The sequence below is a fragment of the Hemicordylus capensis genome, chromosome 1 (assembly GCF_027244095.1).
Source record: "Hemicordylus capensis ecotype Gifberg chromosome 1, rHemCap1.1.pri, whole genome shotgun sequence".
NCBI classification, from domain to species: Eukaryota; Metazoa; Chordata; class Lepidosauria; order Squamata; family Cordylidae; genus Hemicordylus; species Hemicordylus capensis.
This window is the reverse complement of record NC_069657.1, coordinates 133,633,540-133,659,772: the sequence shown is the minus strand read 5'-3', so window position 1 is coordinate 133,659,772 and position 26,233 is coordinate 133,633,540. Positions and strand designations below refer to the sequence as shown.

General features: G+C 43.7%; 3 protein-coding genes across 6 annotated transcripts in view; 2 read left to right on the top strand and 1 right to left on the bottom strand.

Moving 5' to 3' along the window:
- Positions 1–20,375, bottom strand: part of PIDD1 (p53-induced death domain protein 1) — a 52,233-nt gene extending 31,858 nt beyond the window's left edge. The window contains exons 1-2 of one of the 3 annotated variants that reach the window (XM_053285574.1): positions 19,822–20,375; positions 15,968–16,039 (exon numbers count right to left, since the gene is read on the bottom strand). The gene's annotated coding sequence lies outside the window, so the exon portion shown is untranslated. The other 2 variants (XM_053285575.1, XM_053285576.1) reach the window with 2 other exon arrangements.
- RPLP2 (ribosomal protein lateral stalk subunit P2) lies at positions 30–9,658 on the top strand. Its single transcript, XM_053285588.1, has 5 exons — positions 30–177; positions 1,498–1,621; positions 4,213–4,261; positions 7,855–7,950; positions 9,544–9,658. The coding sequence occupies exons 2-5, from the start codon at positions 1,499–1,501 to the stop codon at positions 9,618–9,620; spliced, it is 345 nt and encodes a 114-aa protein (XP_053141563.1). The 5' UTR covers positions 30–177; position 1,498; the 3' UTR covers positions 9,621–9,658.
- A 262-nt stretch (positions 20,376–20,637) lies between the features above and the next one.
- PNPLA2 (patatin like phospholipase domain containing 2) overlaps positions 20,638–26,233 on the top strand; it is a 70,571-nt gene continuing 64,975 nt past the window's right edge. For both annotated transcript variants that reach the window (XM_053285586.1, XM_053285585.1), the window contains exon 1: positions 20,638–20,852. In XM_053285586.1, the coding sequence (XP_053141561.1) occupies positions 20,666–20,852 (187 nt within the window). In that variant the 5' untranslated portion in view covers positions 20,638–20,665. The remainder of the gene's footprint in view (positions 20,853–26,233) is intronic.

Genomic DNA, 26,233 nt, shown 5'->3' with positions numbered 1-26,233 from the left:
GCGATGAATAACTATCCGGCTCCTAACTGGTTCTTGATTTCGGCCAATAGGAAAGTGGATTGTTAGAGTGTGTCAGGAAGAACCTCGCGTCGTAGGCTCCGCCTTTTCCTTTTTGCTCTTACCGTCGCAGGGAGCACACGTCCCGAGGCCTGGCCTTTGCCCTAAGAACGTGTTGAAGTAAGTTAGTTTGTCGGATTCTTTAATCTCTCCCTTCTTTGGCAATAGTTGCGCTTAGAATTCTCGCAGTTCTCGTTTTTCTTCAAGCACTGCGCGAGTAATTCTACCAGAGAGCCGAACCGGACGATACCATGTGGGACTAGGTGGAGGGGGTGACATGGCGGCCATGTGCTTCCTGAGTCGGCGTACAGAAGGCCTTGTAGGCAAAGAGAACGCTGTAACCACGATTGGACTGTGCAAAAAGGACCTGCTAAGAGCTTAAGCATGTGGCCTGACACACAGTGGTGGTGCGGTAAACAGAGCTTCTGTGGAGCGACACCTAACTCCAAACTTATAACATATTCTAGGATCTGGGAGTGGGTGAGAAAACAAATTATTAGATGAGAGGAAATTGCTTTTTATCGCTGGTGAGAAGCCTGCTTATTTCACTCCTTGGCGAAATAAGAAGAGCCTCACCATCTCTGCCAGCGTTTAAAAGGGCTGTTAAAACACATTCACCCAGGCTTTTAATTAGGTTTATAGAATTCATCATGGTTTTAAACTAATGTTTTAATTTTTGATTTAATCTGTGTCTTATTGTAAGCCACTCAGAGATGTGAGTGTTGGGCAGTATATAAATATGCTAAAAAACACACCCCAACACCTGGTGGCTTTGGCTCCACACAGAAGTGAGGGCTTCAGAAATGAGAGAACTTTTCCTTAAAGTAAGGATGTTGCAAGATGATTGGTTGGAGGGGCCTCTGTGAAGGTGTGGTGGCAGCACATAGTCCTCCTTCAGGAAGTTCATTTTTAAAAAAGCTTAGAAATTCACTTTTGGGGGGTACTCCACCCCCCCTAATATTTCTCACAAGAATGATACAATGTGACAGTGTCACGTTAGTTGGTTTGCAGTCTATCTGGAGTTTTAGCCTGTTTGAGGCTACCTTGGTATCATTCAGAGCCAGTAGGTTTTTTTTGGGGGGGGGGGTTAAACCTTTTCTGGAAGCCAGTGGTTCTTCAGATGGGGACAAAACTCATTGCAACCTAGTAAGGTTGTGTTTGTTTCTAACTACTACTGACTTTTTGTGTGCAAACTTAATCTAGTGCATTTAGGGATTATTCATTGAGGCATCTAAGATGGGGCATGTTAGTGTAATTGAGTATAAATATATCTAAAACTGCGAGAGTGTGTATATGTCCTGGGTTACATAAAAATTATGTAATACTGTTGATTTTAAAACAAACCATAAAACTGGGCAAATTTGAGATCTGTGGGATAAATCTTGCGGTTTTCAAATGAACACTGCACACACGTTTAAAAGTCTGCCTGTCTTTTTTTAGAATGCGCTACGTTGCAGCTTACCTTCTTGCTGTCCTTGGAGGCAATGAATCCCCAAGCTCAAAAGACTTGAAGAAAATCCTTGACAGTGTAGGGATTGAGACAGATGATGAACGCATGAACAAGGTGAGAGAGATGGGTAATGTGGTCCAGATGCTCCTGTTTTGACTTGGCTGTTCATTGATTGTTCAGAGGAAGGAGTGCTAATATCTTAGACCACTTCCTTACTTATCACTGTAAGGTGTGCAGTGAATTCTTGGCTGTCATCACTAATATGCAATGAAGGCTTGCAGAATAGTAAATGTAATACATGTACTTCTTGGTAAAGTCAAAGGTTGCTCATATATGTTATAGTCTCATAAACTGCCACTGTCCTAGAGGCAAATAAAGTCAGGGGGGCACTGAGCATCAGCAGAGTGCAGTTGTCATATAACATGTGCTGCTCTGGAATGGAAGCCCAGTCCAGCATTTTTTCTGCTGTTTGTACCTCTGTGCGCCCCTTCTCTTCTTGCTTCCAACCCCGTTCTTGTCCTTAATTCCAGGCAAGAGGAGAATGAAGAGGAGTACAGAAACGATTGGCAGCCATGCAGAATTTATACAACATTAAAATAAATTACTAATAAAACAAAATGACTGGCTGCCATATTTGTGCAGTTTTAAACGCTTGGCTAAATGAGCAAAACTAGCCATCAAATAAATACCATTAGGCAATTTGTCTTATTGGTGGCGGGTGTGTGTGTGTGTGTATCACTTTTTCGTTTGAATGTTCTTTAAGTGCAGGATGGTCCACACATTTGGCTTGGCTTAGTAGCCTACCAGCAACATGTAGCTGCTTCAAGCCTTCCCCCTCCCTTTTAACCACTTCAAACCAAGTTTGGGAGAAAGACTGGTGCATCTGACTTCTCCCAAACACAGTACGAAGTGAGGCTGACCTCCCCTCCATCAAGTTTTCTGTGAGGTGAGGGCCATGGGATTGGTTCTCTTGCCTGGCATTAAAGAAAGGTGCCCGCTCCCTCTGAGTTCTCTGCAGTTTATGAAGAACATGGGGGGGGGATTTTTGTGCTAGGCATCTGGTTGGTTGCCTTTGGCAGTGTGTTTCTTGGACCCCATGATAAATGAGACCTACCGGAAGGAGGTGAATTCCCATCCCTCTTCATACAGCATTAATTTTGCTGTCAAACTGCCACACAGCAATGTGTGTATGGGGGAGAGGAATTTAAAAATGAGGGGCGGGGGAGGCAACACACTTTGTCTGTGCCATGAAATCGACCACATTGATTATTAGAACATTGCAGTTTTACTCCAGCCTTTTCTAAGAACAGCAGCTTATTAGAGAGTGTTTGATTCAAATAAGATTCCAGGAATTTTTTTTTTTAAGAAATGTCTGATATTTAATCTTTGGTTGGCTAGCTAATCTGATTAGTTCTGGGGACTGTTGCATTCTTTTAATGCATAATTTCAACAGTGCATCTGAGAAGATGGCAATCTTACAAGAGTTCAGTATGGTACAGTGTAATTTCATGGAGGCAGTTCTAGGCAGGGCCAATAGGCTTTTGAGAGAGTTGTGTATTGTCTCAATTTCAGAGTTCAGTGCAAGAGAGATGGGGATTAAAAGAGAGAGGGGTCTAGAGAAATCTAGGGAAATGGCTATTCGTTTTCCAGCCAAAATGTATATTCTACAATTCAGAGACAAATGTTTTGTATTATCTGTGTTCAAATACTGTGTTTCAGGCTTGGTAATTGTGTTTGGTAGCACCTTGAAACTTGCATTCCTCCTAATTTCATCTTTCCAAACAGATTTGTGTTGGAATTTACTCTTGTCGTCATTCACTTATCTATATGTATTAGCACTTAACTGCTAAGTTTTGCCAAGAAAATTTTAAAGGACCCTTAAATAAATTTTCCACAATCAACAAATGTGTTTATTTGTTTCAGTTCAGTTGCTCTCTGCTTTATCATTCTGGACACAAGATTGCTGGCTGAAAAAAAGATTGAGCTATTCCTGCTGTTCCTGAGCCTGGCTGCACTTGAATGTGTTGCAGTGCCTGTGCTTAGAATCTGCCTTTTTGCTTCATCTTGAATTTACAGACTTCCAGTAATAGAAATACATCTGGAGTAGTTGCAGCATCCTCTACCTCTTATCCTTGTCCCTGGAACAGCAGCAACTCCTTGTTCTGTTGCTCAGCCCTGAACTCAGCTTTTTGGTTATAGTGTAGAAGAAGCAACTGTACTTCTGTGTGGTTATTACAAGTGAAACCTAGTAACTAGCAGTACTGTGGCATAAATCATAGCCCAGCTAGCCAAAGTAATGTAGACAGAGCTGATGGGGAGAATCTGAGAAGGGATTACTATGGACCACTCAGCATGAGGCAGGATGTACTTCTGTCTGGGGTGCATGTAGAGACCTCTTGCGATAAGGGCAAGGAGCTGAAGTGAATTTGGGGAGAGTGAAGCACTTTCTGACAGTAACCTTCCCCTCACCCCATTTCATGCTGTAGTTCTTTAAGATTGTATAATCTGCTATTACCGGGTTAAATCTCAAAGGTTTTTTAAAAATCTTATTCTGTAAGTAGAGAAGAGCCATTTCTGATTGCTCCTCTCTACTGGCTGTATGTTACTGGCTTCAGTAAACACTGAAAGAGTGAGATTACCAAGCAGCTGTAGCTCTGGGCCCTTAAACTATTTCCTAGTTAACCTGTTCAGTTTGCATCCCACAGGTCATTGGTGAACTGAATGGGAAAAACATTGAAGATGTCATTGCCCAAGGTGAGTTTAATAATATGGGGGACAGACTTGGAAAGGGCCACAATGACTTCATCTTTAGTACTGATGGTGTTAGAGATGACAGCTTAACTACATATTACTTTAGAGGGGGCTTTTTTGTGTTGACCCAAAATGCCGCTCCCACTTTTTCTATCATATTTTTCATATTCAAAAATGCACCTTCCATTTTTCTCTGTATTCTAAAGTAGCAAAAATCAGGGTCTAGTTTTGGCAACTTCTTGAGCAGGCTTGAGAGACTCCTGAGAAATTTCTTAGCTTCCATTTCCCCCCAAATTTCCCTCAGATTGATTTTATGTTATTACACTGCTGCCTATATAGAGGCACAGTGTAAACAGAATAATCTAAAAAGGGAAATTACATCTGGTACCATAACCACCAAGCAGTTATAAGCCACCTGCCCTCAAAATCCTACATGTTGGTTCTAGCCCCTGAAATTGTGTTTCATTCTAAAATGCTTCAGCACCTTAAATTTTTGCTGACACTGTTCCTAAGTGATTTTTGGATTAGCTCTACTTTTAACTACCTAGCTTTTCCGCATACCAGTATACAGTGTGTTGGTATGGACTAGTTTGCTTTAAAACTCCCAGAACCCTTTTTGTAGCAAAATGGGCCACTGAAAGTGAAGTAAAAGTGCCACAGGGGAAATGGTCATCTGCTTCATAGCAATACCTGGTTGCCACCCTGTAGCTCACCTCATTTTGTGGTGGCATGCTTCAGTAGCCTAGTGATGCAGTCACATGACTGCTGTGCTACAGATCCAATGCACATCATCTTGCTGTATTGGAATAGGCAAGTAGCCAACCTCACCCAGAATGTTATCCTTAGCTATGTATGGTGGCGGTGGAATATACTCTGTGTGAACTGTAATAGGTCCACCCTAATCCCCACAGGCTAATGCTGGTACCTGCTGGGTTTCGCTGGTGGACCACATTAAATTGGGAACGCTTCTTAAACACAGGCACTTTCCAAATGCCTGTTGATATGGAGGATGTTCTTAACATACTTCTGTGAGGGGAAAATAGCCCCAGTTTGGAAAACAAAGCAAATATTTAATTACTGGCATATTAACAGCTGAAGATTTGAAAATATAATGTTTACTACTTTCTCAGCCACTTTTGGGGCTAAACAGTGTTACTGTTTACATCTAGATGTACACGTACTCTAACAATAATTTGCCTTTCTGTCTTTGCTCTACTGCCTCCTTCCTCACTCTTCATCCAGGGCCTTGCCTCCACTGGTGATAAAATAGAAGCCATCTTTTGGCCTCTCTACTTCCTGTCCCTCCCATCTCCTTCAATCTTTCTCCCAGTCTCGTTTGGGAGCCCTGTAATCTTTAATCCCTGCATGTCCCCTTTTGATCCTGTCATTTCCTATCTTCTGGCTTCCATCTTCCCCTCTCATAATTATCATCTGCAGCATTGATTCTTAAGGGGTATCACATCTCAAATGTTGCCCCAGCTGCATTCAACCATGTTAGCATTTCTCCATTCTTTAAAAACAACCTTTTGATACATCCTGACAGGCTAACTGTTGTGTTCAATGCCTCTGCTCTCTCCTGAATTTCTCTGTTGCCTTTGTGGTGGTTGATCTTTGTTCATGATTCCCTCCAGCTCTGTTCTCAGCCGGATGTTTTCCTGCCTGTTTAATTGCTTAGTATTTCCATTGTGGGCAGTGCCTGTTAGCTCTTTGTTTTGAATTCTCAGGGTTCTGTTCTTTGGCCCCATATTTGTTTCCCTATATGCATTGTTCCTGAGAAAGCTTATCAAACCCCATAGCTTTCAGGGCCACCTACATGGACAACACTCAGCAATATCTTTCTACCCCAGACCATTTCTCTTCAATCCAGCACCACACCTACAAGTTGAAGGTCTCTTTGTCTTAAACTTGGTATGAACATCCTTCTCTGTTCCTTGTCTAACAATCTGGTTTGGTCATCTCCCACCCAGACTGCAGCAACTTTCTCTCTAGCTTTCCTTTGTCACACTTCAATTTCCATAACTCTGTCTAGAACTCAGCTGCTAGCGTCATGAAGTTTGCTTGCTCTCCATCAGATCTGTCTTGACTTCTCCTCCTTTGCCTCTTAAAACCACTGCCAATTCATTCTGCCCAATCTTTCTGCTCTTATTTTCTGATTTATATCCGCCTATGTTTTTCTCAGCTCTACCATGGCCACCCAGAAGTGGTCTACTCATTTAAATGACATCTGTTTGTTCTTGCTGCCCCTTATATCTGGAATTCTTTGTTTGAACACTTGCATGGTGGCACCCACCTTTCAAATTTCTCCTCAGTCTTTGCTTCACCCTGCCATCCTCATCACCATTAAAAACAAAAAAAGGAAGAGAATATGAGTGAGTGTACTTGTATCCCTTAAAACTTCTCCCTTCCCTCTCTGCTGGCTCTACTCTTAAGCTCCAAATGGGAAGTAAGTTCCTTCTTCTGTTTTGCTTAAGATATGAAGTACCATGTAAATTGGTAGTAGTGAATGAATCACAGTAACAATAATGGACAAATTGTTGAGTATTTATAATGTCATTGCTTGTGGATTTCTCTGCAGGAAGTCTGTTAAAGCAAGTTTTCAAAGCTGGCAAATACATAGCATCCAATTAAGTCTTTGTTCTAAATGTTTCAGTACGTTTGAATAGCTTTTTGGCTCCAATAATTATCTTTCTGAGAACTACTCTGGTTATAAAACATGTTTGTGCTTCTGGCCACAAGAACACCATGAAATTGTTTAGATATGTATTCCTAGAAACAAGGAACAGGCATTTTGCCCCCACTGACGTGCTTATGAAAGCCAAGGGAATCTCATTGCACATGAGAGAAATGGCATATTGCTAACTTCCTTGAAAATGTGGGCAATAATCAGTAGCAAGTCTCCAAGGTCCACCTATCATTCAGTGGCTGTGTTGCATAGTACTCCTTGCCACAGTTCTCAGTTTGGCCTTGTGCTGCCATTGGAAGTGAGTAATACTCTCAGAGGTAGTAGAACAATCCAGATGCAGTTGTGTTGGTTGTTGGTGTCCAGATTACTTTGTGTATAGAGGGGATGTGTGGTGCAGGAGCAGTAATATGGAGCTGACAAGTCCCAGCAAAACCCTGCCTTTGCGTTCCTTTTATATCTGATCTAATAGCACATTGGACACTGCAGCACATAACTGACATGCCACATACAGATGAGCACATCAGTTCAATTTTGGTGGTTATTAAGAATTGAAGGAAGGGATCTCTGGAGGAGAGGGAGGAGAAATACCTTCGGTACCTGAAGCTGATATAGTAACTTAGCCCCTAAAGAGTACCAGCTGATTGGTCTGTTGTCGGTCATCGTTTATCCTCCTCTTCTTACCATGTCAGAAATGGACTAGGCAGTAGGGAAGGTAAGGAGGATATGCAGTGAGACTGGGGTAGGGGTAGAGGCTGTGATATTGGCAATGGGGAATAGTGCAGAGCTTGGTCAGGTGTTCCCTTAGAAGGGCCTCACAGCAAATCTAATTTTCAGGGTGGGATTCATTCTTTGTGGACCCTTTCATCTGGTTTTTCTGCACAGTGCTTCACTTTTTCTTGTCTGTTTTCTCCAGGTAACAGCAAGCTTGCCAGCATGCCAGTGGGTGGAGCTGTAGCAGTTTCTGCTGCAGGATCTGCTGCTCCTGCTGCAGGTGCTGCACCAGCTGCTGGTGAGTACAGTTGATCATGCAAAGAGGTGTCTGGGCATGCAGGAATTGGAGTGGTGAAATTTGATCCCTTTCATCAAGCATGGATATTATGCATGCAGTAAAATATTAATGGGAGACTCCTTAAATTTTCCTATGGGCTTTTCACTTGTAGTTGCCAGTACCAGTGCCTCCAGGGATGGCTGCTATATGCAGAAGTGGGCAGCTCACTACACAGTCATTTTTGAAGTGAGGAAATGGCTTCTCCAGTTGCTGCTGCTTTCTGGTCTCTCCTCTTCTCTGCTTCCTCCTTGTCCAACCTGTACCATTTTGAAGGGTGTGGTCTGGGCAGTTGCACCTTACCACCAATGCACGGCCACCCTAGCTATTTTCACTTCTGGTGGGGGTCAGTCCAGGCAGAATAGTGCCATATGGTTCCTCTGGGACACAGAGAGAGGGGGAGAGACCCCCCACCCCATCTATCTTTGCATAAACTCTCTGGAAAAGCTCTGCCGGCAATTGCTTATGCTTAAAAGAGAACTTCCTAGTTCAGCCTTTGGATACACATTGGGATAGTTCAGATGAATGTGGCAGGAAGGAGCACTGAACCGATGTACTCTTTTCACAATGGCATGTAGGGAAAGTACAAAGGTTGAGAATTCCTTCCTGCTGCATTCACAAACCCATGGTGGTTTGGATTGTCTGAACTGAGCCATTGAGTGTATTCAGACATAATTGCCAACCATGATTTTCGCGATACACTTTTCCTTTTTTCCTGTACAGAAGGGGAGAAGATTGGAAGCTTCCTTTCGGGCTTGGGACAAACCACAGTTCACTGTTTTGTCTAAAGCTGCCAAATTGATGGCTTGCCCAAATGGTTATTACCTACAAACCAGGATCTGAATGGCAAACTAGTTAGGTGGCTTTAGATGAAGTGGCAAACTATGGGTTTCCACAAGGCAGGAAAGAAGCTTCTAAAATCTCCTTGCCTCATGCACAGGAAAGGGGAGAAGAGGCTACTTGTAGTCGTAATAAGTTTGAATGCATAAATTTATTTTAAAGTTGACTACTTTGGGGGTTGGGGGTCTTCCAGCCTCTATTCCCTGCTTGCTTCTGCCTCTGATGCTTTTTAAAGTAACGTTGACCTGCTGTATGCAAAATTACAAAACTTGAGTTTTTTGGCTGTCATGGCAGAATCTAATACAACTTCTAATACAGAAGACTGGCAGTGACTGCCACTTCAGCAGTCCACATTGTAATTTTGTGGGTGTTTTTCTTCTAGTCTGCAATTTTAAAATCTCTGTCCATTGCATCTTTAAGGCAGCTGTGAGGGCAAAGTGAAATGAGTATACGAGTACCCCTGTTAATTGGGCCAAGAGGCACCTTTTAAAGTGGTGGCTCCCTTTTATTTGGTGGGGGAGAGCAGCTGTCCCTATTCAGTCAAGCAGAGTCTCTTCAGTGGCTGTTTTTTTAATTATGGACCCTCTCTGGACAGGGAACTGTATTTTCTTTTGCCATGTAGATAGCTTTGAGAACTTGTTTGAAAAGCAGTAGATAAATATTTTTAATAAGCTTCCTTGAGAATTATCAGCTAATGAAATGTTTTTGTCTTTGCAGCTGAGGAGAAGAAAGAAGAAAAGAAGGAAGAATCAGAAGAATCTGATGATGATATGGGATTTGGACTGTTTGACTAACTCTTTTCTTAATCTATAATAAATCTTGGTTTAAAGAAGTTGCATTGTTGTGATCTACTTTATAGACTTTTTAACTTGCTCAATGTTCTGAATTCATTTGGTGTTGCTTCAGAAATGGCAGCTTGAGAGAGATGGAATCGCTTGAGAGAGATCGCTTGAGAGAGATGGCAGTGTGCCTTATATCTTTAAAAATACTGTTACATTCTAAAGTCTTAAGACCTGTGTTTGGCTTTTAAAGCAGGGCTTCCCACTGTAAACAGGACTCTTTCTGCTCTGGAAAGCATTCTTAGCACTGTGACTGTTAGGGTGAAAGGTTGAATGTTAACTGCATTTCTTTAGACAATGGAATTTTGTCATATAAAATAATAAAATGTATAGAGAAATGTTTTGTTTGCCTCACAGACTCCCTAATAAAATTGCCACCCCCTAGCATTAAGGATGTCCCAGTCATGGAGCACACGCTGGTGACGGCATGAGAATACAATTACCTGAAATACCCACAGTGTTTCATTGTTTCAGAGAAGCAATTGGCCAGGGCACTGTAGATTTAAATGTGTAATGTCTCAACTTTTGAAGCAATTCTTTGCGTGCAACTGAATAAAAAACTAGGTAGCCAAAGATGCTTCAACTTCTCTCCCCTCCCCAAAACTGGCTGTCCCTGTCATGCTAGTAAAATTGGCAGTTAGTTTTTTGCCTTGCAACTTGTTCCTGAGGATAAACATCATATCACTGTACTATGTAATACTTTACACATACTAAATTATGTTTTGTTTTTCAAAAACCAGTAGTGACTGATAAAGGCTGGGAATTGGGAAGGAATGAAACAGTCTAGGAAGAGAGTTGGTCTTGTGGTAGCAAGCATGACTTGTCCTCCTAGCTAAGCAGGGTCTGCCCTGGTTGCATATAGCAATAGCAATAGCACTTACATTTATATACCGCTCTATAGCCGGAGCTCTCTAAGCGGTTTACAATGATTTAGCATATTGCCCCCAACATTCTGGGTACTCATTTTACCGACCTCGGAAGGATGGAAGGCTGAGTCAACCTTGAGCCCCTGGTCAGGATTGAACTTGTAACCTTCTGGTTACAGGGCGGCAGTTTTACCACTGCACCACCAGGGGCTCATATGAATGGGAGACTTGATATGCGAGCACTAATATTCCCCTTAGGGGATGGAGCTGCTCTGGGAAGAGCATCTGGGTTCCAAGTTCCTTCCCTGGCATCTCCAAGACAGGGCTGAGAGATTCCTGCCTGCAACCTTGGAGAAGCTCCTGCCAGTCTGTGTAAACAGTACTGAGCTAGATAGACCAATGGTCTGATTCAGTATATGGCAGCTTCCTATGTTCCTAGTTCATTCCCCCGAGTCCTTTAAGTGGTACAGCTGCTCTTTAAAGGGTTTGCAGTAACCAACTGCCACTGTCTCCTGCCCCCGCCCCTTTACAAGCCGTGTTCAAACACGATGCAAGTGTACGAATGTGCCTCTGTTCATTTTAAAACTGAACATGGATACAGGTCCCTCGAATGCATAGCACAGATAGGAAGTGTAGTACTATGTTGTGTTCAAAACAATGTGAATAACTATATAGATTTGTACCTGTGTACATGAGTGTTTAACAGTGTCTGAATAGGGCTACACCCATCACATATGCACACACAACCTCAAATAGCCAAGGAAGAAATAGATGCAGCATGTTGTGTGGTAAGCTCACCTACTGTGGCAATCTCAATGGATGTCAAGTAGTAGTCTGTCACCAAATTGGTTTTGCTTTATGTATATGTGCAATCAGTTGGCATGGTTTTGTAAGTTCTACAATATTCTGCAATATACTTTGCAGTGGATTGTGTGTTTTTTCTCTCCCCAAGAAGGTTCCTTGCATTTCAGACTTCGTCTTTCATTTTAGTAGGCCTTGACACTACTGGATTCTTTTAAAAATTGCCATGATTATCTAGTTCTTGCCTGTCAGATTACTCAAATACACTTTAAAATATAATCTGGCAGGTAGTTGCTGCTGAGGAATGTGGAAGTATACCTATTTAGCAATTATGACAAGTTTGTGAAGAGTTGCACAACTCACTAAAAATCATTCTTAAAATGTTCCCCCCTCCCCTAGACAAGGAGGTAACTTTGCCAAGTACAGCAATGTTATCCTCTCCCTGCCTGACTTAAGGTGCATTTGCTACAATGAGAAATGAAATGCCATATTGGTGCTTAACAACTGGCAGAATGAGAACTGTACTTGTTGACATGCAAAAAGGTCCAGGTTAAATCCTTGGCACTTCTTTGGGCAGTGGGGCTGAGAAGGAACTCTAAACAGTATGGAGAGTTGCTTCTAGTCAAAAGTAAATAGTATAGATTGAATGGATCAATGGTCTATCTCTGTTCCATTAATTTTTTTTAATATTTTAAGATAATAGATGAATTACATTTGCTGGGGAAGAGGGCTTCCCCACTGTTCCTCTCCCATATATTTTTCACCACTTTGGAGGCCAGTTAATCAAGGCATGGCCCTGCTCTTGTGGGGAGCATCAGGAACTGGCATAAACCTCAGTGGCCACAGAAGTGGCTGCTGGAACACTGTGCTTGATTAGTATTTCCCCTATATAGTTGGTTTTTCTTTAGTCTGCTTCATACTTACACATGCTTGTCAAGATTCTTTTTGGCAAGAATGGACGACACTATTCCAGCTGAGGCCTTACAGTGTGGAATAGATTGTAATTGTCCCCTGAAGCTTATGGGCTGGTTCAGCCTTAAATGCACATTGGTATTTTGTTCCAAAGCATCATGCTACTTGCTCTCATTCACTTTATTGTCCACAATGAGTATAGATAATCACTTGGGCAAAACAAGCATTTCCCCCCTAATGCTACTGTAGCACAAATAATTGTTCTGCATCAGTAGACCGATGATGGTACAAATGTAATGGGAGAGTGCCTGCTGTAGTGAGGGAATTAATTCCTAATCACAACTTGGAGTCTCATACAAGTTAATGGAGTAGTAAAAATTGAGGGTGCATGCAAGTTAAAATTTAAAAAGCAGTCAATGATTCTTCCAGTGGTATGTTTGTTCACCCATGTTCATCCTTCACTCACAAAATAAAATCCCAAATATTTTTAATATAAAACCACATGAGGATTTGAAGGAAGTGTTTGTGATGCAAGGTGCTGTCCATAACCAGCTTTTCCTTAGTCCAAACTCACCATGCTGGAAATTTCCCCCGCAAAGCTCAGCCGAAGAAAGAAAAATGGTACTTAAACTATACTATTATATTATCCCATTGCTCAAAGCCTTTGGTGTGTATTTGTTCCTGCTGGATTGGCAGACAAGCTGGAAATTCCTCATCTTAATTTCACTCAAGCAAAATAAACCATTCTTGTATATGCTGAGCAGAAAGCACATATTCAAAGATTTTTTTTATTTTAAAGGTAGGGAAATGTGGTAGGACAGTTGCTATGTAGAAGATGGTAGCCTTCCCCCTTTTCTTTTAAATGGCTATAGGAATGCTCAGGTGGGTGAGTGACTATACATATATCCTTTGCAGGAATATATGCAGTATGAAGGAAGGGAAGGCTATTTCTTGTTACCATTTCATAGCACGAGCCAGTAGGTGCCTATGGTAATATGTGCATTGATGGCAGCAGTACTGATTGTACTGTCAGGTACTAGAAGTACAGAAGAAAAAGAATGTCAACCACATAATGCTGCATCCAAGCTTCTAGAAGTTACTGTCTGTCCACAGCCTGAGAATGAAGAGATTCACTCCCCTCCTACCAAGAAAAATAAATTAGAAAGAAAAAAACTGCATGGGCATAAAGAAACAAAGCAGAACTGGAAGTACTTTGGCCAAAGTGCAAAGGCAAAACTATGATGAACTCTGGACTCGTTAGATAGGCTCTACAGAGGAAAAACTGGCTTGTCCCTATTCACAATGAAGCTGTATTTAATAGGATAATAAAATACTGTGACCAAACTAATTTTTATATATCAAACTGGCTGTGGCTATTCATATTCCTCTCCATGATGTTGCTACTGAAAACTGTTCCTACACACCAATTATTACAAGCTCTGCCATCTAATTCAAAGTATTCAGAACAGCATATTATTTTGAAGCAACATGGGAGAGAGACAGGGATGTAAATACTATTGACACAATATTCAGGGCACTCTGGGTGTGGTTACTGACTGAGAAAGAACAAACTTTGGGGAGAACATCCCCCACCCCCATTGCCTCCCTCTTGTCTAAAGAGACTGAAATAGTATTCACATGCTCTCTCCTAATCACAGCCAGTGTGTAAGGATGTGCACAAACCTGTTTGGAGGCCCTTTTACGGACCTCCAAACAGGTTCAAACACAGGGTGGTTCAAAGGTGGGGGTGGGACAACTTTAAGAGCGGAGGAAGGGTGCACTTACTCCTCCCTCCGCTTTTCCCCTGCCAGACTGTTTGGAAACCAGTCTGGCAGTGTATCTTCCTGCTGCCCTGTCCGCTCTTCGGACTGGAAGTAGGCAGAAGTAGCTCATGTGCGTGCATGTTGTCCCACCCCTGCCAGTTCCGTGCACATCCCTTCCAGTGTGGTGTAGTGGTTAGAGTGTTGGACTAGGACTGGGAAGACCTGGGGTCAAATCCCCATTCAGCCATGAAACTCACTGGGTGACTCTGGGCCAGTCACTTGTTTCTCAGCCTAACCTGCCTCACAGGATCGTTGTGAGGATAAACGTAACCATGTACACTGCTCTGGACTCCTAGGAGGAAAGTCAGTGTATAAATGTAAAAGTTTTTTTTAAAAGTATAGAAGAACACACTTGAATCTTCACATATGTAAGGACACAAGGGACAAAATACGAAGTGAAACAGCCTTCTGACAGTGTGATGTTAAAACATAGCATGAATTTCAGGGAATCGGAGATCATGTCTAGAGATTTACCACAGGCTCTGTAAGTGTACCTTTAATCCTCAGGTTGTTGGTTTTTTTAAAAAAAGTTGAATTGTGGCATCATGTTCCACACATTGTTCTCTCCCTGTAGATTAAGGCTGGATTCAGTGCTGTGGGAACCATCACTAGAATAAATGTCTGATCCATAAGACAATGGGACATTATGCTTGTAAAGATGTTTGTGTGAATGACTGTACTTGTATTTATGTTAAAAGTGAACCTGGATACAGGCCCTTCAAATGTATGGTACAGATGGGAAGTGCACTTCTGTACCTGCATTCAGTATAACACGTGAATGACTATCTGTGTACACTCATATGAGTGTTGAACATAATGTGTGAATGGGCCTATTGTCTCATCTGGTTTTACAAAGATGGACACAGGCCAGGGGTGGAGCCACCATTATACAGATGGGTCCAAAGAACCCGGCTGCCACTCCCTGTGGAGCCGCCCCATCTGCCCCCTGCCTCTGATGTCAGGGGTGTGGCCATATGAGGTACTTCAGCTAGCAGTTTCCATTTTTAAAAATGCACTCTTTACTTACATTAACTAGCAACATAAGAAATAGATCGAATAGCAGTCAAACCAAGCAGTTTCAAAGTTGGAATTAACTTTTTTCAGCTGTATGAAGGGCGTTTACAGCTGCTGGCCCTGCCTTTGAGCTCCATGTGTGTGCTAGCCCTGCACCTTTGACCCCCACACATTCAGTGGAATGCAAGCATGGGTCCTGTGCATGTACTCATGCAGAGTCTGTTTTCATCTTCCACTGCTCTCTCTTCATTTGTTAACAATGTAGGGAGGAAATGTGGGAGAAGGTTTATGCCTTAGAAAGATCAACATATTTTGTGTGCAGCTTTTAGGGTGTGCTAAACTTAGCATGTTAACAGGTTCACATGCTAAGTTTAGCATGTTAATTGCACCTTCAATTTCCCCCCCTTAACATTTAAACAAGATAGGAGAATTGCATGCTATTGAATTGTCATGCCTTAAAATATTTACGAGTATTCCTACTAAAAGAATTTTAAAATAAAGCTTCGAATTCGTTTGAAAACAACATTTAAGCCATGTTAAGTTTTGTTTAGAATATTTATATACTGCTTTTCAACAAAAAGATCACAAAGTGAATTATAGAGTGTGTGTGTGTGTGTGTGTGTGTGTGTGTGTATGTATATAGTGGAGGGAGGTTCCATGTTCAAAAGGGGCTCAAAATTAAAAATAAAAAAAAGATACAAGGGAGAGACCAGCAACAGACACTGCAAAAGATGCTATAAACTAATCAGCAATATAATCGCTGTTTCTCATCAACAACAAACTTCCTGGCAGATGCTTTTATAGATATTTAGAGATACTATATAGATAGATAGATAGATAGATAGATAGATAGATAGATAGATAGATAGTATATATACTATCTCACCATTCTTCACCTGCTTCTTAAAGTGGTCCTCAAGGAAAAATAGTGCTGACCAGGGATATCACTTGCCAAGTTCTGAAACACAAAGAATTTTAGGAAGACTGGTACACACAAAGTCCCCTTCAGCTCAAACAGTGTACACACTAAATTCTAGATCTAATATTTAACTTGAATCAGCTTCTATAAAATGCTCAGGCATAGGCACGGAGATCAAGTAGGAAAGGGAAAATCCACACTGTGTGTGGTGAACAGATTGCATATTGAAGTTGCTCAGCATCAAATAATCTGCCTTTGAAAGATCCGGTTAATACCGGTCCATATAAACTGAATTATTCCCCAAATGAAAAATCCTGTGATAATTCCATCCTTATTCAGACTGGAGAACAGTCAATGGTCAAGCCTGAGCATCTTTCTTGGACATCAAAGTTCCTTCCTGTTTTAGCTAACATGAAGAGGCCAGGCAGGGCCAACATAAGGAACCGCTCAAGTTGGGATCTGCCTGAGGGTCCCCTGGAGTCCCAGGGGCCTATATGGGGTGCTGGAAGGAGGCCCAGTATCTCTCCTTCCACCCTTCTCTTTACAAAACTACTTTCTTCCAGGGGCCCCTTTGGCAATTCAGGAGACTCTGGAAGAAAAGCCTACTTGCTGCTGGGTAGGAGGAACTGCCACTGCAAAAAGGATGAAACTATGTCTAAGGGAAGAACTCATGTTCATCATTCACTAGGTAATAGTACCCAATTGGGCTTCTATTAACCTTCTGAGTAGTGCATCATCTAAAACTAAATCTCCAGCTTTACTAATCTATTAGACCACACTATCAATTGAAATATTATTTCCCTTCTCTCTTTTCATCCCTTTTTATGGGCCAAGCCCAGTGATGTAGTGGCAAATGCAGAAATGCAGGCACTTTCTATGCATGCTTCAACTAGGGATGTGCACGAACCTGTTCGGAGGCTCTTTTACGGGCCTCCAAATAGGTTTGAACACTGGCCAGTTCGAAAGTTCAATGGCGGGGTTGGGATAACTTTAAGGGTGGGGGAGGGTGCACTTACCCCTCCCTCTGCTTTCCCCCTGCCGGCACTGGATGGAAAATTGGTCCGGCGGGGTGACAGCGTACCTCCCTACTGCCTTGTCTATTCTTTGGACCGGAAGTAGGCAGAAGTCCAGACTGGTTTTCCAGCCAGTGCTGGCAGGGGGAAAGTGGGAGGGAGGGGTAAGTGCGCACTCCCCCACCCTTAAAGTTATCCCACCCCCGCCGGTTCCGTGCACATCCCTAACCCCAACATCCAGAGAAGCCCAGAAGTACCAGCACTCCATCCCTGTGTGTCCCCCCTCCACTACACCCCAGCCAAACCAGATGAGTCTTTACTTATGTCATTGGCTCTGGTATGTTTGCTGATAGACGGATAGCATGGGCAGCAGGGCAATCTGCATTCAGAACATATACACACCCCAAGCACTAGAGCCCATGATAGAATTAATACTTAGTTTGGCCTTAAGAGTGCAGTGCTACACATGCTGATTATGGATGTTCATATTTCAATGTTACTTCTCACATTCCCCTCAGAACATTACCCAGAGGCCCTCCCATAAGAAGTTGCTGTCCTGGCAGCCCCACTCATGACTAAGCAAAATGTGGCTTCCTCCAAGAAGCTCACAGGTTTTGAAACAAGGAAGGAGGGAAACATACCCTCAACGACATTATTATTTTAAAAAATGAGTTTCAACTGAGAATTTGAATAATAGGTTACAGGAAAGTCTGGCAAAACCTACGACAAATGTCTCAGGGGATTGTCTAAAAGCATATGATGTAGCACCCTTGCTGAAAATAGCAGGTCTGGGCCTGGTTAGTGTTGGATAGGAAGCCACTTAAGGAAGCCTTAGAATACATAAACAAAACACCAAAGCCATTTCCTGTTCTCTCATACCATATGTTCTCTCTACCATATACCATATGCCATATGTTTTATCTTTAATGCACCCAAACTGGAAGCAATTCCTAACAGTAAAACTGGTTAGATTATAAGAAACAAGTTGGAAGTTTTTAGTGTGGTAGTTGGGATTAAGCCAGTCTTGTGGTAGCAAGCATGCATTAATTGTTCCCTTTGCTAAGCACCTTTGTTTGCAATTAGATGGGCAACTACACATAAGCACAGCCTACTATAAGAAATTCCCCTTAGGGGATGGGACCTTAGCTCAGTGGCAAAACATCTGCTTGCATGCAGAAGGTTCCAGGTTCAAGTCCTGGATCTCCAGGTAGGGCTGCCAAAGATCCTTGCCTGAAGTCTTAGAGAGCTGCTGTCAGTCGGCAAAGACAATACTGAGTTAGATGAACCAATGGTCTGACTTGGCATAAAGCAGCTTCCTTGGTCTCCGGACTGTCTTGTCAACTGGCCAAAGGCTCCTCCATAAGGGCATAACTAGCAAGGGTTGCAAATCTCTGCAAGGGCAGCAATTACAACCACAACCCTAGGGCCTTGAGAGTAACGTAGAAGTCTCACCGACTTCAGTGAGAAGATGAACTCTCAAATAAGCATGCCTAGGATTGCAACCTTAGGCTTTGGTATGTCCACAGTTAGAGAGCTTGGAGAGGACGTTTCTTTATCTACCCCAGATGTAACAGAAGTGCACAGGTAATTTTTACACTTTTTTTTACACTTATATCTTGCTCTTCCTCCAAAGAGCTCAAAGCAGTGTACATGGTTGTTTTTATCCTCACAACAACCCTGTGAGGTAGGTTAGGCTGAGAGACACATGACTGGCCCAGAGTCACCCAGTGAGTTTCATGGTTGAATGGGGATTCGAACTTGGGTCTTCCCGGTCCTAGTCCAACACTCTAACCACTATGCTATGCTGGCTTAACTCCATGTTTCCAGACAATATTAATTAATAGTGCTCTCCTTACTTGTGCTCTGCTGCAGCTGGGGTAGATAAAGAAATCTCTCCTCCAAGCTCTCTAACACACACGGTCATCTCATTTTATTTATAAAGAAACTAAAGATGTAGAAAAAGAGCCAGTGAGGTGTAGTGGTTAGAGTGCTGGACTAGAACCAGGGAGATCAGTGTTCAAATCCCCAATCAGCCATTATACTGGCTGAGTGACTTTGGGCCAGTCTCTTCTGTCTCAGCCTAACCCACTTCACAGGGTTGTTGTGAGGAGAAACTTAAGTATGTAGTACACCATTCTGGGCTCCTTGGAGGAAGAGCTGAATATAAATGTAAAATAAATGTATGTATGCATGCAGTTATTTCATCCAGATTGAATACAGCATTTCTTAGTTCAGAATCTTGGCTTACCTTCATGCCAGAACTTTATCTTGTCTTTACTGCAGCAGACCAATATGCCTATCCCTCTGAAAGATGGCCTAACCTTGCTTTCACAGAAGTTCCTATACACCATCCCAATGAACTCATTGGGCTTATTTGTAAACAAACAAGTCTAAGAGAGAACTGCATTATTATTCTGAACCACCATCCCAATCACATACAGGTTTCCAGCTTTTCCTGAGGTGTAAAAAACAGTGCATTCAGCTAATTTAAGTGGCAGGCCTGTCCATGCGAAATGTGGCATGTGCAGGTCAGTGGCAAGTATCTTATTCATAACTTATTTTAAAAATAAAAATAAAAGCTTCCATCTTTCCCCGAGCAGGTTCTGGTGGAGAAATTTAAAATAATAATAATAGTGCATCACAGTTTATCTTGCGGGGGCGCGATGGGAGCAAAAGGCCTTTAGTTCCAGCCTCCAAAATTACCTACGTGCACTTCTGATCGCATGCCCGGAACACAACAATCCTCCCTCTACACCTCAGAAACACCACGCACTCTTTAACCTTCAGTCATATATACACATAACACACCTCATCACAATACACTTGATGCAAAGCAATGGGAGACCTTCAGCCTTGGCTTCCTCGTAGCGATAGGATCTCTCTCAAAACAAGCTTGTGCTTATCTGGGTCGAAAGCGACAGCGAGAGCCGCGCCGAGGCACGCGCCGAGGCACGCGCCGCCAGCTGCGCCACCGCTGGGCTCTGTGCACGCCCCCCATTGGATGCCGCCTCGGAACGCCCCCCGGGCTTTCTGGGAAATGGGGCCCCAGAGGCGGTTGCTTGCGCGCCCCACGGCTGAGACCTTTCCGTGCCCTCATCGCCAGCACCTCCTCCTCATTATCATTTCTTTGCCCGTCCTTTGGCGCGTCTTTCCGGCCCAACCGCAGCAGCCGCCGCCGTGAGCCGGAACTGGGAGTCCCCGCCTGCGTCAGGAAGGAATGGATTGTGACAAGCCCGAGCTCCGCCCCGCTGCCTGCAGGCCCCCAATATAACGCTTTCCTTCTGCCGTCACCCATCAGGTGCTAGCGGTAGCAGGAAGAGCGGAGCCGGGACAGGCGGGTGACAAGGAGCGAGGGGGCAGGGAAGGCGGCCAGGCTCTGAGGGGCAGGCAGCGGCCTCGAAAGCTTCGTTTCTCTCGAGAGCCGACCGAGCAGCGGGCGGAGAAAAGCAAAGCCTCGGCTGTGCTGCTCGCACAGACAGCGGCTGTTCCCAGGCGTGCTTGGTCTCCCTCCCGGCCGGCCATTCAGTGGGGTCAGGCGAGGGAGCGTTTCTCTGCAGTGCGCTCTCCCTCGGCGCCTTCCCGCCGTCTTGCTTTTTTCGCCCACCTCCCTCAAAAGGCTTGCGAGGAGAAGGAGGAGGCAGCGGCGGCGGCGATGTTCCCGCTGGGCTCCACCTGGAATATCTCCTTCGCGGGCTGCGGGTTCCTGGGGGTGTACCACATCGGGGTCGCCAGTTGCCTCCAAGAGCACGCTCCCTTCTTGGTAGCCAATGCCAAAACCATTTATGGAGCATCGGCCGGAGCCCTGACAGCCACAGCCCTCGTGACTGGAGCCTGCCTAGGTAAGGTCGCTCTTGCGTCTCCCTCAGCAGCCTTCCGCCAGGGGGCCGCAGTTCTCCCCCGGGCGGGCCCTCCTGCTTCGCTTGGCATGGCAGCCTTAGCCCACCCCCTTTCTCGTCTGCTGTGCCTCTCCGTGCAGTGTGTCCCTTCCGTGGGCATGCACTCTTCAGCTGGGACACCACGCACAACGCCGGAAAAACAAACGCGCTCCGCCTTGCTCACAAAGGGTGACTACACGGGTGGGGTGGTAGGCGGAGGTGTCTTCGCTTGGCCTCCTGACTCAGACCATCGGCCCAGTCAGCCCGAGACTACTTATGAAGCTTCTACTTTACTGCTGAGGTATGGCCCTTTCCTCATGCATGTCATTCCTGTGTCACTGGGTTATTTGTGTGAATCATCCGTATATGTGGATACGCCTCATCTTCCATGAGATGGAAAAATGGCTTTCAGTGGTTAAGATACAAACTCGTGATTAATCTTCACCTCCACTCTTCCATCCTAATAAAAGCTTTATATTTTACCATGGAAACTGTCTCCCAAGGCAAGGGTGACTGGGGGGGGGTACCTTGGGTAAGTAGTTTGTAAGTAGCCCCCCCACCTTTTAAATCTAACATGTAGAGCACAACTTGCCCACCCAGAAATGCACTTTGTCCCTTCTGTGTCCTCCCTCATCCCCTCCCCCCGCTTGTGCTGCCACTGCCCAAGTGCAAAAATGGACTCTCACAAAATCAGAATGGATTCACTTTCTGTGCAACACTCACTTGCATTATTCATGTGTATTGGGTTTAGGCTGTATAGAGCCAGGTCTGTGACTTTTAGGGTAACCATGTCTTTCCCACTCACTCATGTACTGTTCTCTGATCTCTCTTGGGACCTGGACTATAAATAAGACCTCCTGGCCTTTTGGTTAGGGTTTCTTCTGCTATTTATTTACAAGCTCTCTACACAACCCCTTGCCACACCCCCACACTCATCCCACATGTTCTTTGTGAAAGGGATCAGCATGGACATTAGGAGGCACTAACTGAAAAGAAATGAGTGTTTAACTTCAAAACAATCTCTTATGACACTTCTCCTATACTTCCTCCAAAGGCACCATAGTCCTCCAAATCACTATGGTGTTGTTGTTTTAAACTTCTAAGGCTTCAATTCTGTGTCCATCTACTCATTGAGACTTAATATGTGAAAGACTGAGCTAGATGAATCCTTCCTGCTTATGAAGCCTAGCCAGGAGGGGAGGGAAGCAAAATGTAGGGTTGCTGACTCCCCCCCCCCCCGGCACCTGCACCATGGTGGCAGGGCTCCTGTGCTTTCAGTAATTGCACAATAGGCAGAAATCCGCCAGGTGATTACTGAAACTATATGCAGGGAAAAGCTTTACCTGCTGAGCTCCTGTTTACTTTGCAGTGACTGACAACATATAAGCTATCGGGGGGGGGGGAGGGGTGGTGGTGATAGCAACATAGGAAGCAGCCTTATACCAAGTTGGACCATCTAGCTTACTACCATCTACACTGTACTGTCTACTCAGTACAGTGGTGATACTCAATATATCTGGTGGGCCACTGTGTGAAACAAGATGATTTACTAGATTTACAGGATGCTTAACTTGGGCCTGATCCAGCAGGGCTGTTCTTATGTTCTTTACTGTCTACACTGACTGGTAGTGGCTCTCCAAGGTTTCAGGCAGGAGTCTTTCCTAACCCGACCTGGAGATGTCAAGGATTGAACCTGGGACCTTTTGCATGCAAAGCCAATACTCTACCACTGAGCTGCTGCCCCATACCACCACCACCATTTATTATTTATTTATTCAATTTCTATACTGCCCTTCCAAAAATGGCTCAGGGCAGTTTACACAGAGAAATAATAAATAAGATGGATCCCTGTTCCCAAAGGGCTCACAATCTAAAAAGAAACATAAGATAGACACCAGCAACAGTCACTGGAGGTAGTGTGCTGGGGGTGGATAGGGCCAGTTACTCTCCCCCTGCTATATAAAGAGAATCACCATGTTAAAAGTTGCCTCTTTGCCAAGTTAGCAGGGGTTAATAATAATACCGATTGTTCTAGCTTTTCCATTTACCCTTGCTGTTTTTCCTCAGATTGTTCCTGAGTCTTTTGGACTGCAATCCTATGCAGTCTTTCTTGGAGTAAGTTCTATTAAACTTGCTTGTCTGCTTATGAATCAATGTTCATAGCAGTAAGCTGTTAATATGAGGATAACTAGGTGTGATATGGAAGATTAATAATTGGGATCATCTGCAGTTTAAAAAATAATACAGGAAGTCTACAGCTTACAAATGAGTTATGTTCCAAACGTTCACTTGTAAGTTGGATGTTCATAATTCAGTGTACACACAGTTCCCAAGAGTAATGACTTGTTTGTGTGTGTGGGTTGGTGTTTATAAGCTGAAGATTTATTTAATGTGGTGTGTTATGGAACTTTGTATGTATAGATGTTTTTAACTCTGGGAGTGCCTGTCATAGCTGTATTTTCCCACCTCCAAATTGTATCTTGACCATGGTGCAGTGGAAGAGGTTGGGGTTAGCTTTTCTCTCCCTGCATGATTTTCTTGATTAAAATTCCCTCTACCAGAGCTGCTATTTGTTCTGTAGCAGAAAAATACCTTATCTGTATCTTTTTTCTGTTGGTGGTAAAAATGGTGAGGTACATGATTTTCAGTAAGAAAACTGTGTGAGGGGATAGAGTTAAGAACCCCTACCCACTTCAAATCAGTCTCAATGGCTTCATTATATATCATTTAAATCATTACTCAAAATAATTAGAGGAGCAACACATAATTGATGCCTCTGTACTAGAGTGACTACAGTAATACACTGCCCAGGGCCTTTGGATGGACTGGACAGTATAGAAATGTAATAAATATCTAATGCTCCAGTTCTAGTTGTTGACTCAGTTTATTGAAATTAGGAGCTCCTATTTCCAACTAAGTTGGTTTAGGATTGGGGTGAAATCTAAGCTAATGCTGTTTTGGAAGACATTGATTATTTTTCTGTGTATAAATAAACATTTCGAGAGGGGCTGTAAGATGGATCTTTTTTCTGACAATTCCTCAGCTGGAAATGGACTACATCAGAGAGAAAGAAATCATAGTCGATCACATGCAGTGTTCCATCTAACAAGGATTCCCAGATGTTGTTGACAGCAACTCGCAGAATCCCCAAGCAAAAGACATTGCAGCTGGGGATTCTGGGAGTTGTAGTCAACATCTGGGGATCCCTGTTAGAGGGAACACTGATCACTTGGTTGCAAAAAGATAGTAGTGAGCATGGAAAATGGGGGAAGAGTGCAGGTGTAGGTCCTCTAGAGTAGGGAGTGGACTTGCCATTAGTACAACAGCACCCTCTCCTCTATGGGTGGGTTGGACTCCATACTTTGCTTGTTCACTCCTCCTCTGGTCATGTCTTTCTTGCTCAAGCAGGCATGGATGGATGCAGTCAGGAGAAGAAGGGCGCAAGCATGGTGGGGGGGAGGGTGTTGCTCCCGCTTCTTCCTGGTCACGTCCATTTAGCTCAAGCAGGTGATGGACCCATGTGATCAGGAGGAAGAGGGAGCAATCCGCCCCTCCTTTGCTTGCTCCCTCTTCCTCTTTGTCATGCCAATCCATTAGCTGGCTTGAGCATCACACTTGCATTTCCAGGTGCCATGGCAAGCTGGCATCTGGGAATTGTTGAGCCCTGTATCAGGATTTGCTATTGTACCCACACTGTCAGCTATTATAAAGTAATCTGGTGTGCTTGGGACTAATGTGGGATCCTTCTGCAATCCTATTTCTCCCAGAGTCCATGCTCCAGAGACCAATACTGAAAATAGTTTGGAGGCAAAATTAATAATTAAAAGGATTAAATTTAATCAGCTTAAACAAGTGCACATGTAATACACAGATTTTTAAAGCAACAACCCTAACCCTTTGTTTAGTAAAACAAAACAGGCCACAAAAGTCTCACAGATTTTTGTAACCCACACAGTGTGAGTGAAAGAGTTGCTCTTCAAGCTTCTCTGCCGTTTATAGGCCCAGTCTCCCTGGCTCCTGGTGCTGTCTCTGTAGTTGAGGGATGCTGGAGAGAAAGCTGCTGTGCTCTTCTCCTTTCCAAAAATTTAGCCTTTCCCTTTCCTCTTCTTGTTCCAAACACTTCTCTTCTCTTAATCTCAGCCCCCCTCTTCCTCACAAACACTTCCCTGTGGCCACCCATCAGGGCCAAAAGTAATTCAAAGCACTCTCCATTCAACAGAGAGCTACACACATGCAGGCTTACATCTCCACAGACATGTGGAACTGGAAATGGCCTTTCCTCAGGCTAAGGATTTTTAAACGTCCGTGGGTGGCATGCCCCATTTCCAGGCTGGTCTCTGGCTATTGCTGCCACCACCATTCCACCCCCTTTCCTGCTCCCGCTCCTCAGCACCCAACTTGACCAATCCAAGGAGGTTTGACTGTAAGAAGGTGGAACACCCATATCTTCATCCTGATTGCTTTTGGGGTTTGCTTTGCTTTCGTGCTTCCTGTTTGTTGCAAGGAAGACTTCATGTCTTGTGTAAAAACATCCAATTTTCAGACCATTCTAGTGACCTTGGACTGTTGGCCTGCATGTGTACTCAGTTTCACTCTTCTGTTTCTGATAACCTTGTCAGTTACCCAGTCCTTGACATCTTTGTATATTTAGAAAGCAGGTTTGTTGGTATGCCTAAAATCTGAAGAGGGATTTAAAAGCCTTTTCAGCATTCCTCAGTAAAGAATGAGGATAGGTGGATGATTGTTTATATGGTGTTGAAATGTTTGTTTAGGAGGGATATAAAAATGGGAAATGCGTGGGTTTGTGGATTCTGGCTTAACACCTGGCCCTTGAATTAACATGGAGCTTACAAGAAATCTGCTTGATCAAAGGCACAGAGCAAAGCATTAATCCACAATTCACATGCTGTATGAATTGGCTTTTGGTTGTAGTACTGTGGCTCCTGTCATCTCCTTTCTGTGGGAGAGAATAGGAACCATCTAGCAGTGACAGACTCCCTTTTTATCGCCCTGAGCAAGTCACTTAGCCTATCTATTCTTGTCAATAAAATGGGTGCAACCAGGTGACAACAGTATATGCAGGTCCTACTCTGAGGAGTCTTCAGTCTCAAATGCAGGGCACAGTTGGAGTGTTTTGTCTTCCTACTTTTTGAGAGCAATGGGAAGTGGAAGGAAACATTTTAGGCACTTTATGTCTCAAAAACATAAAGAGGGGTGTGGTTAGGTCAGTCCATTTGCCCCCACTGCTCTGGAAAGAATGCAAGTCCTGGGACAGGAGTTGTAGCAATTCTGTTAGGCCTTATTCTTAAATTGCACATTGAAATGAATCTATAAAACAAACAAGA

Coding starts and splice junctions, on each gene's coding strand:
- RPLP2 (XM_053285588.1), top strand. CDS start 1,499: ATGCGCTACGTTGCAGCTTACCTTCTTGCTGTCCTTGGAGGCAATGAA. Junction 1,622..4,212: donor ATGATGAACGCATGAACAAG/GTGAGAGAGATG, acceptor TGCATCCCACAG/GTCATTGGTGAACTGAATGG. Junction 7,951..9,543: donor AGGTGCTGCACCAGCTGCTG/GTGAGTACAGTT, acceptor TTGTCTTTGCAG/CTGAGGAGAAGAAAGAAGAA.